At 44.6% G+C, this 11,942-nt stretch overlaps 1 protein-coding gene across 1 annotated transcript in view; it reads right to left on the reverse strand.

Moving 5' to 3' along the window:
* LOC134546228 (zinc finger CCCH domain-containing protein 15 homolog) overlaps positions 1 to 3,283 on the reverse strand; it is a 59,510-nt gene extending 56,227 nt beyond the window's left edge. Inside the window, exon 1 of the mRNA XM_063388862.1 lies at positions 3,119 to 3,283. Within this exon, the coding sequence (XP_063244932.1) occupies positions 3,119 to 3,196 (78 nt within the window). The 5' untranslated portion in view covers positions 3,197 to 3,283. The remainder of the gene's footprint in view (positions 1 to 3,118) is intronic.
* Positions 3,284 to 11,942: the final 8,659 nt, after the last annotated feature.

The raw sequence follows: 11,942 nt of genomic DNA on the forward strand, positions 1-11,942 counted from the left end.
TTTCTTTTAGCTGATTAAGGATTTCTGTCTGCGAGTTTTCTGGTGGATTCTTGTTAACCTCTTTTATGTTGCAAACTTGGAAAAAAGTTTCATTAAATCTTAATTTAATTGATCAAGTTTTTTTTTGCGCAGTATTCCCTATTTAATTTTAACAACAGGCGATTCTCCTATTGACGTCAATGAGGCATTTAAAAAATCAATACCTGATTCTATATCCATATATTCAGGATCATCTTTGCTGCAGCCTGGTTTTGTATTTACATTTTCAGCCAAAGGTTCATCATGAATATTTGTATCACCTTCAGAGCTTGAATGTGATTGATAAGTGGCAAGAAGAGCAAATTTTTATTCCATTTTCAATAATATAATTTAGCTTTGTCATCCATGGTGTCACATTCCGTAAGTTTTTAGCTACCCAATGCCTGTCTTTATTAAAAGGATTGCAACAATATTTACCCAAAGGTTTATCCATTTGTATCTTATGAACCTGCACAGAGCACTTTAATCACTCATAAACAACTCACAACACAATGACTGAAGACAAGAGCCCTAGTAGGAGGAAGCTGACTAAGGGTTGCAAGTTACGACAGGAAAGAAACATGTCACTGCTTGAATAACTCCTGTTAGATCCAATGTTATATTTCCAAAAGAAACTATTATCACCATATTTAAACTTAACTTTTCTTACGTAAATTTTTATGGTATAATGGAGAAATAAGGTCAAGCGTTCGGGACCCAGGGATAAACTTGGATACATGAAACACCAGCCAGCTGAAATCAAAGAATTCCCTGGGAGGACTGAAAAATTCAATGTGTCAGCTACTTCAGTGCACAGCACGTATTCCTCACAGAAAATGTACGACGTTAACAATTCAATTCAAATTTTAGACTCCCATTAGACTCGTTTGTTACGTTACCCAAAATTGTACGTACTTTAAATGTAATGTAACAAAACAAACATTTTGTAATACAACTATTTATTCTAATAAAACAAACAACAAAATACAAGATTAAAAATTCCTTACAACTAAAATATTCGTTTTGGTAAATATGTATTGTACGGATTAGCGCCAAAAAAAAATCGTACAAATATGAAATAACTTTCATTATATGCTATCTTACGTCCTCTTTTCAGAACCGCCTGCGGAGATAAAAAATTCCAATTACTTTAGGAGATATCGAATTTTTTAATCTTCATTTTTTGGCGATTTTTTTAAAAAAAAATTTAAAAAATCTGAAAATACCTTTATTCTGTGCTCTTAAACTTCCTCTTTTCATTGAACCCGGCTGAGATAAGAAATTCCAAATACTTTTGGAGATATTGAATTTTTTAATTTTCATCCTGTGCACTCATGCGGCGATAACAGTTGCTTGTTTACAAGTATGATTTTTTTTTTTTGCGATGTTCCCGAACGGAGAAACCTAAGATGCACATTAAGTTCTGCCATTCCCGATTACACCCGAACAATTCACCTTCGGCCAACCTCGGGTTTATTTATTAATATTTATATTTCTCTGTTTATTTTAATGTAGCTATACTAACCTAACTAACCATCCAAAGGGTTTTAAAGTGTTTTAATGTAGCTAACCTATCCGACCACTTTAAATATTTCAATTCATTTTTCCTGCGCAAAAATAAATAAATCCCGAGGTTGGCCGAAGGTGAATATTCGGGTGTAATCGGGAATGGCAGAACTTAATGTGGATCTTAGGACTCTCACGTGAACGAATACATCATGTAAAAAGAAACTTACGTGAGTTTATTCTGTTCATCCTTTGTCCCGGTTTGTTAGGTCAGGTCAGCTACATTATAAATACTTAAAACTATACAACATGTAAAATAAATTGATATTATTTTTAATTTCCGTTTATTTTGAAGTATTTATAATGTAACTAACCTTACCTAATGGAAAATTTCTCTTATTTAGACATTCAGGCGCACACGGCAAAATATAAAATGGCAACGGTCAAATTATTACACACGTCTGGTATAGCCGCATGAGTGCACAGGATGAAAATTAAAAAATTCGATATCTCCAAAAGTATTTGGAATTTCTTATTTCAGCCGGGTTTAATGAAAAGAGGAAGTTTAATAGCACAGAATAAAGGTATTTTCAAATTTTTAAATTTTTTTTTAAAAAAATCGCCAAAAAATGAATGTTAAAAAATTGGATATCTCCTTAAGTAATTGGAATTTTTTATCTACGCAGGCGGTTCTGAAAAGAGGACGTAAGATAGCATATAATGAAAGTTATTTCATATTTGTACGATTTTTTTTGGCGCTAATCCGTACAATACATATTTACCAAAAACACAGGTAAACATAAACAATAAATGTAGGTGATTGCATGAATACATAGGATTGTAATGAAAGCTGTGAACTGTTATATTTTCACAAAACCAGTAGAAATTAGGAACCTTCCTTGCAGGGTAAATTCCAGAACATCTCTTGTATATGGAAAACATATATTCCTATTTATCGCAGATGCACAATGAACGGCGGCAGCAGCAGCGCAAAAGCACACGTTTTGTAATGTAAGATATAATTTTTTTTTTCATAAACTAGTAGTTTATGAAACCATCCCTTGTGAGAAAACTAAGGCACATGTTAAGTGTGTGAAAACCATGTTTTCCGATTTTATTTTCTTTCCGTTCTAAGAAAGCCACCACGGCCGATAATTACATTTTTTTTCCTCGGATTGGCCACTCTCATGCAGTATTTTTAGTCATGCATCACATAATCAAAGCAAAAATATATATATTATCAACACGTTTTCGTTTTAAGGACTTTATGGTCAGGAAAAGAAAACTGAATCACTAGAATTAGTTTATTACAGCAAAATTCATTTACATCAAAACCTATCGGAATTGAACACGCGACCAAAAAAAAAAACTTATCCCACACTCGTAAAAACATACATATGCAACAGTAGGTACAATTCCATTAACAGCTATATGTATTTTTTTTTAAATACGTAATTTAAAGATTAGTTCAGAAATATTTATCAGTAATAAGTATAAAGTTAAAAATATATCAAAAGGCATAACAGCAGGCTGTCAACTCAACTCAAGTTTTAAAATGTTCATCGTGTGAGAAGCGTTTACAAGAAATACTTACTTCAATCACTTTCTCCTTTTTCTTTTCGATAGTTTTCTTACTAGGTTGAGCAGGTTTGACTTTAGGTGGCATTTTCATACAATAATCCAACCTAAATTTTTAACAACATGAACAGAACCATGAATTTTTTTTTTTTTTTTTGCCAACGACAATAAAAAAAACATTGAACCGGCGGGCATTCACAAATAACTGAGATTAACATTAATTTTAAAAGTCGAACGACCCATAAAAATTTAAAATTAAAAGATATTATTAATAACTCATCATAAAAATCCAAGTCATAAAGATACAACCTAAAATTTTAGCAGCTGGAAACCTAATTTTATTTATTTATTTCTGTTCTGTGAATTCGCATTGGTTTCGACTACTCCGGAATTTACGATCGTAAATATCAAACGTCAACAAGCTAGAGGTGGGTCGAAAAGTATCAACCTGATACTTTACACTATTACGCGCGTGTATCAGGCACGGCAAACGAGTACACTTAAAAAATTTCAAGATCTTTAGTATCAGTTCAGAATTCGCCTGGAACAACACCCGGCCAATGTGCGCAGAACCCGATCGCAGATGACGGTCACTTGGGCGGAGCAGGAACGACGAATAAGGGATAAAGAAGGGAAATAATGTAGGGGAGGAAGCGCAGGGGAAGGCGTTGAAGGAGAGGCGCAAAGCGAAATTGTTACAAGTCGTTTGGTTATTGTCCCACATCAAAGTACGCTCAGTACGCAGTGCGTGCACAGTCTCGTTCAATAATAAAACTAATGAAATTTTAATATTAAAAAGTACATTAATACAAGATATAATATTTATATTTGTGCACCTAACAGCTATGAAAATGCAAATAAATTCTCAGTTGACACTAATAACAGATGTAATCAACATATGGGCTTTTTTTTTTTCGAAAACAATTAGTAACTAGTGTTTTCATACATTAAAAGATTACGATTTTATCAAAAATTAAAAATAAAAAAACAGATACGTACATTAGTGAGCATACTATATCAATGTTTACATTTCAAATGTTTCTTCAGATTAGTCGATGATGATTTATAACTCAGTTTTTGTTTACACAAATTACAATTAGCAAACTCATTATTTTCCGTAAAAAAATTCCACACAAATTAAGTCTTTTTCCTGCACTTATCCATTCCTTATTTCACTGTAAAGATACTAACTACAAAGCATGACAGCCCGCAACAATGTACTTGGTGGTAATTAATACACGGACAGGACGAACTGCAGTGAATGTTGATCTGATTGATACTGGCTGTATCAGGCGGGCATGAGAGTAACAGAGGTAGAGAATTACCGAGCGTGATGAATAATGTATCAGAAACAACGATACCTTTTTACGCTAGTGATGACGGCAAGGAGGATGTGTACCCTGAAACGAGAATGCTGATACCTTGTCACTTCCTGGAACCGCTACTGCTCTAATACAAAGTATCAGATACTTGTAACTATGTACATTACTGTATCAATATCAGGTAGGAACAGATACAGAAAATTGCTGTAACAACTCACCTCTACAACAAGCTCTATAGATGATGGAGGGTCAATTATAAATTCGTTGGCTGCAAGTATCCGCTTCGCTGAAATTTTTTTGGTCGTTAATTATTAATTTATTTATAATACAAGTTTTTTTCTATAAATTACGTGTGTTAGAAGACTTTTATCAATTTTTTTTACATAAAATTTTTACAATTAGGTAAACACAAAAATCTTAGACATTCTAAATATTTAAAAAAAATTGGATTATTTATAAATTATTTATAGTGCTTCAGCACATAAAAATATTTTTAGTCATTTTTTCGTGTAGTATTAGTATAATTATATACTTTTTCTCTGCAACCTGATCGACATAAGGCAAAATAATTGCCCAAGGGAAAAACAATATTCTCTCAAATCTATTCCCAAATTCAAAAAGGTTTGTCCCTGCGCTTTGTTTGTAGTTACCTACTGCAAACGATACCTTCAAAGGAAATTGTAACCTTTTAAATCCAAATGGTAAATCTGTGGATATGATTGGAATGCGAGTTATTATTTCCGTTTGTCCAAACAGCTGGTCTAATCAAAACTATAGCTGGTATGACATTGTTTTTAAGAAATTACACTTGGGGCGGTATTCCAAGACATTTGAGTAATGTAGCGAATATGCACTGCCTTGTTGGGCAACTGCCGTACCTTAACTCTCGGGTCATATTCCAAAACGTATCCTAACTGAACTCCTGCAAGGTATCAGATCGGCAAACGTTTTAATAAACGAGGACTTGTATAAGGCTATAAACAGTTGTACTTTGTGGAATTAATCGTAATTTTAGCTTATTTTTTAAAACTGTGGAATTATAATGTGAAACAAAATATTTAATTTTGGTTGTACAAGAATAAACGATGAATTTTTGGCCGTAATTATGTTTGCTGTTTTTTATGATATATTAAGGAGGGGGGGGGGGGGGAATTGTAATCGTAAAAGTTCCGTTAAAGTTCATTAAAAAGAAATATATATATATATACAGCTATGGATCAAATCGGCAACAGATAGGACACCAAAAATCAGTGCCCTAAAAATAAGGGACTGGCCATGTCCTATCGTGCACTTGGAATATGGTTAGGGTACAGGTATTGCATATGCAACACCTAAACCCCTATTTTTGTGTCTTGGAATACGGCCCTTGAAGTCTGATTCTGTTACATAAGTATGGTGGTATAAGGTTATATAATAAAATAATTGGAAAGCCAGTTTTTAATTTCAACGAATATGGGGATATCCCACAAAGATTCAATGAATTCAAAAATTATTGTGGGTACTGTACTGTGCATTCTTGATCCATAGCAGTGTATCAATAGCAAAGTAGTATACGATGTCGCCTGGTAGTTTAAACATTATTTTGTCGTTTATGGCATCAACACTTATATTTCTGGCAGCTAAAATTGACCTCTCACACAGCCATTCACAATTTTTGTTTTCCTCGTGGATATTGGCCACATCCGGATACACTTTATAGATAAGTTTTTCAATATTGATCACAATATCAACAAGGTCTTTATCAATGGCAGTTTTTTTCTGATTCAGGTACTTTCCCATCACCAATCAAAAGGAGTTTTATTGGTAAAGCTGTGCTTCCTCCACCTAAGTGACTCATCATATTGGTATTCAACTTCTGGGATTCAACATACTTTCACAGTGGGGAAGAATTTAAGCAAGATTTAATAATATCTCCTCTAGTTCCTCTAACTATTACTGCCGTCAGCCGCGGTCTCGTGTTCGAGATCGGGCGCAGGTCCTAGCGGGTTGGCTGGCTTTCTTAGCGTTTTCTGGTCCGGGAGGGCGCCAGGCTAGCACGGTGTCTAACCGTGTGATGGTCGTGGGTTCGTTGCCCCAGCGTGGTCCGCTAGAACCGTCGGCGGTGGTGAATTTTGTTTCCTGATTGGGTTGTTTAAGTTAATTGACATACACTGTTTGGTTTTTCTACGGGTCGCACGTCGCGTACGGGGGGTGCGGGGTGGACTTTTTATTGTTCACGATTGACACTGGTTCATTACATTGGGCGTGAGGTTTACTCGGCAGTACATGACTGCCAATGGGGCGTCGGAACACGTAGAAGTTTTGATTACACTATGATTACAATTACACTTGATAAAATGGCACTCTGTGGTGCTTTTAAGTACACGGTTACACTGCACACGTTATTTGAGAGGGGCACCTGCGTGCCTCTACGTGCGTTTACTTAAGACCTCACGCCAGTTGCAGTCGAGGGAGAGCGTTCAATTAGCATCGGCTAATTTCGTAATCTGTAATTGGCGATGCGCGGGCCCACCTGTGCGGACCGCGGCTCGCTATTAAATTAAAACACGTTTAATCTTGAAGGTAGCCTGTGCCTGTGCACTAGGTGATTAAATAAAGTTCTGGGGTGGCGGGAGACGGCCCGTACAGAATACTGCACGGCCCCACGTAATGCTTTGTGTGGGGCGTGTTAAATTGATGCGGCTGGGTTAGGCCCTACACCGGAAAAAGGACCGGGCGCACACGGGGAGTATTAAAAAGAGGTTTTGGTGGTGACTATAATTACCAGATGGACGTTCGGTGAAACAAAGAGATGCTGGCTCCCCGTGGGACGTGCGTCCGTCCCGGTCCGCGAGTCGCGCTGTACTCACGTGCAGCCCTGGCGCGAGGGGAGGGGTAAGCTCCCTGTCGCGCCAGAGTTTCTAAAGTTCCATTATTCGTAAAAATCTATATAATTAACTAATTTTAAGTGGCTCTAAATTCACATAATAAAACATAATGATTAATCTAATATCTATATATGTTATAGAAATGACATTTAATAAGTTTGTCTAAAATAAGTTTGAATATTAGAGTCAAGCTGGAGACTGTCTGTTTCTTGAAAACTACTCCAGTGGCGAACGATAATGCTAATTTGGGGGTGGTTTGAATTACGTCACACGTTTCCCCACTGAAATTAGGCTGAAGGCCGCAAGGGTTGCACTCACAGCTATTTTAGCGGAAAACCACACGTGAGTGAGCCGGGCACTCCTACTTCGCACTTTATTAATTAGGGGCTTTTGTTTGTTTTTGATTACGTTATTATTGCGTGGGGAATTTTGTAGGCACGGTGAGTGCATTGCATGCGTAATTAGAAATGGCTCGCTATTCTCTACCTTGGGGCTGCGGTCCGCTCACTTGACTCGGGTGGGCCATGGCTAGGTGCGCTTTCCGTTAGCGGAGCCGAGTACTGGCGGGTGCAGGTCGGGCTTTGGGGTGGCCTTCGGCCGTACGACGTCAAAAGCCCCCCCCTCGAGAAGCCCGACCTTGCGCCGCGAGTGACTCCGCCACGTGAGGGGCGCCCCTAGCTTCGGCAGCAGCACTGCTTCAGCGGTGTCCGTGATGGACGCAGCTGGTAGGCTCTGCGTCCTGGGCCCAGCATGGTCCCGCGTAGAACACCCGGGTGCTGGCCTGTTGACGTTGGCCCTCGGCGGCTGCAGTGGCAGGCTGGCCGAGGGGCGGCGTCGTGGCGCCTGTAGAGCGCAGAGTGCGCGCCTCCCTGGCGCGGCAGTATCAGGCCGGCTAGGGGTAGGCGTCGGCGATGGAGACGTGGGTGTTGCCGCATTAGGGTTGGCAGCACGTCCGCGCTGGCGGGGGCTGTCGCGGCCGCAGCTGGTAGACTCTGTCCCTCGCAGGTGGGTCGTCCCGGGTTGGCGAGTCGGAGTTGTGAGTGGGGAGGTTTCTCCTTGGGGGCCTCCCGAGGTCGTATTCGGTTAGGTATTCCGGGCATCGCCGGTCTCTCTGGGGCCTCCCCGTCCGTGGTGGTGGTGTGGGCGGTGTTTCGGGCGGTGAATGGGTCCGTGAGACTGCCGGCCTGTTTGGTGTGTTGTGCCTCAGTCGTTGGTCCATGGCGTCGGCCGCTTGCAGTCCGCTTGCGTAGGGCTGTCTCCTGCGCTCCGGGATACCTGGGGCTTCACTGGCCTTCGTGTCGTTGGGGTCGAACAGTTAACGTGGCTCTGGTTCCATGCGTGGCGCAGATGTTCTCTCATCGGGTTCTTCTACGAACATACTGAATGTGGCATCCGCGAGAGAGGCCGAGTGTCCCCATGCTCCGCGTGTTGGGCTTACCCAGGGGGTAGCGTCTGAGTCCTCTGGCTCCTCCAAGACTGCCGTCACGTCGTCCAGTTGGGGTGTCAAGTCCCCTGTCGCCATTTCTGTGATTGTTGCATGCTCGTACTCTGTCATCCGCCCTTGTTGGTGAGGCGTCATTGCCTCGTGCAGGTTGTCTGGTGCGGGTGGTCGTTGGTCTCTTGAATTTTGCGCGCTTGTCTCTAGTGTTGGGGGTGCGTCCTCGTGGTTATCACCTGCGGGTGTTGAACTGGGACCCTCCTCCGGGTTGTCGGGTTCTGGGGGTTCGTCATGGTCTTGGTCTTCTGGTGGAGGTTCCCCAGGGTTGGAGGCGAGGCGTAAGTCGTCGCGGTGGATTTTTCGTACTCGTCTGCCTCCGAGTCGAACCAGGTACGACGTCCTCCCTAGAGGTCTCTGCACGGTGTAGGGCCCCCCCCCCCCCCCAGCGGGGTGCTAGCCCAGCGCAGTAATTGCGCGGTGCTGCGGACAGTGGGTGGACGCGGGCATATACGTGATCACCTGCTCGTACCGCGGGGGGCTCCCGCGCGGTCTAGGGGGTGATTTGTTGCGTATAATTTGCCTGGCGCTGCCTGGTGGTCTCGTGCATTGCGGTCAGTCGCCGTGCACGCTCCCTCTCTTTTTCTCCCGCGTGTGGGATGCCGTGTGTAGCCCATTCGCCTGGCAGTGGCAAGTTGTTCCCCTGCACCATCTCCGCCGGAGTTCGACCGGTCGCGGCGTTAACGCGGCGGCGGGTGCAAAACAATGCGTCGGCGACATGCTGGTCCCACTGGGTGTGGTCCTCGCCCAGTCTGAGGCGGAGTTGGACCTTCAAGTCCTGGTTCCTGCGCTCAGTGGGGTTGGCCCTGGGGTGGTAGGCTGGGGTGGTGTGGTGCTGGATGCTCATCCGGTTGCACCAATCTTGCCACTGCTTGCCCAGAAATTGGCTGCCGTTATCCGTCAGTGCTGATTGCGGGTAGCCCCACCGAGGCAGGAACTCGAGGGCCATGAGGTGGATGATAGTGGTGGCCCTCGCGTTGCTGCAAGCGTACGCTTCTGTCCATCGCGTAAACATGTCAGTTACGACGAGCAAAAATCGTTTGCCCCTGGGTGACCGGGGGTAGGGCCCCATCACGTCCAGTGCGATGGTCTGGAATGCTTGTGTCGGTTGGCGGGGTTGTTATTGTTGCTCGCCGTCCCGCCGGCGCGCTTTACGTGCTTGACACACCTCGCATTCACGAACGTATTCCCTGACGTCCCTTACCATCCCGGGCCAGTGATGGTGCTGTGAGGCCGCTCTCTGTGTTTGGTCTGTGCCTGGGTGGCCTGCAAGGTCATGGTCGTCGAAAAAGCGGAGTACCACCTCGCGCGCTTCGGGTGGCACGTATGTCTTCCAGTCCCCCGCGCCCCCTGGGGCGCGATTTAGGATTCGGTTCGCCTCGATTTTCCAGTTGGCGTGGGGTTCCTCTCCTAAACGACCCCGACGTCGGTTGGCCTCGGGGGACTGTTGTTGGGGTGCCAGTACCCTGCGGTCCAGGTCAGCGGCGGTGTCAGGTGGTGTGTCAGCCCCTTCATCATCAGTGATTATGCATGTGCATGTGGCAGGTAGATGGTGCCAGCCGTCCCTTGGGGAGGGGGGTAGCATCTCCTCCCACCCCTCGGCACCTGTCACTTCGTGCTGGTAACTCGGGTGCCTGGATAGCATGTCTGGGAGTTGGTTTTCCTCTCCTGGTACGTGTTCGACCACGAAATCGAACGACTGGAGTAGGAGAGCCCAACGTACGAGTTTTCCCTTACGCCCTTGCATGGTCTGGAGCCAGGTGAGGCAGCGGTTGTCTGTGCGGAGGGTAAATGTCCGTCCTTCGAGGTGGGGACGGTACCTTTTGACAGCCCATATCACGGCCAGGCATTCCTGCTCGTTGCTATGATATTTTCGCTCGGCGGACCCAAATTTCGCGCTGGCGTACTCAATGACCTGTTTGTTCCCCTGGTCGTCCTCCTGAAAAAGTATTGCCCCTACCCCTAGTGCGCTGGCGTCGGTCTGGAGTATTAAGGGGCGTTCGGGGTCAATGCGTGCTAGCGTATGACACCTGGTGAACGCGACCTTTACCTGTTCAAACGCCTGTTGGGCCCAGTTGTTCCAGCGGTAACGTGTCTGGGGGGACAGCAGATCCGTGAGGGGTGAGATTATGTGAGAAAAATTTGGTATGTAGTTTCTTAACCAGTTGACCAGGCCTATAAATCGTTGCAGTTGTTTCCGCGTACGCGGAGCTTCTGCCGCTGCGATTTTTTGCAGGTGGGATGGTTGTGGGTGGCTCCCTTCCGCATTGACTAGGTGTCCCAGGAATTCTACTTCTCGCGTGCCCAGATGACATTTCGCCGGGTTGGCCGTTAGGTGGTGGGTTGCGAGCCGTTCGAGGACTAGGGCAAGGTGGCGACAGTGGTCCTCCCACGTCTCCGAGAAGACGATGACGTCATCTAAGTACGCGAGAGCGAACTGGCCGAGGTACCCCTCCAGCACACGGGTCATCATGGCTTGGAAGGTAGCCGGCGCGCACTTTAGACCAAAGGGCATGGCCCGGAACTGGAAACGTCGGCCGTCGGGGATCGTGAATTCCGTTTTCTCTCGGTCCTGCTGCCGTATGGGCACTTGCCAATAGCCCGATTTAAGGTCTAGTGTGCTGAATACCCGGGCCCTACCGAGACTGGCGACGGTGGTCTCGACGCTGATCTGTGGGGGCGGCGAACTGACTGTCACTGCATTTAGTGCGCGGAAGTCTGCGCAAAAACGTAAGGTGCTGTCCTTCTTGGCTGCCAGTACTATGCATGCGTTATATGGGCTGTTGGAGGGTTCTATTACTCCGCTGTGCAGCATTTCCATTACCTGTTCGCGTATTATTTGCTGTTCGCGAAACCCGTATCCGCGGGGCGACTCGTAGATGGGTTGGTCGGTGGTGTTGGGGATGGAATGTTCGGCTACTGTTGTGCGCCGTAGGGGCTCAAAGGTTGTGAACACGTCCCGTTGTTCGCGCAAGATTTTGTTCACCGCGTCTTCGAGCTCAGGTGGGACGTTATGACGTAAGTCAGTGAGGGTCACGCCTCCGTCTGCCGGTGTAGGGGCCCGCCCTATGGCGTAGACTACGAACCTTTCGGACCGCCCGATGTTTACTTTGGCGGGGCCTAGTTCTAGTACAGCGTCGTGCTCGGTCAACCAGG

The sequence above is a fragment of the Bacillus rossius genome, chromosome 1, assembly GCF_032445375.1.
Source record: "Bacillus rossius redtenbacheri isolate Brsri chromosome 1, Brsri_v3, whole genome shotgun sequence".
NCBI lineage: Eukaryota > Metazoa > Arthropoda > Insecta > Phasmatodea > Bacillidae > Bacillus > Bacillus rossius.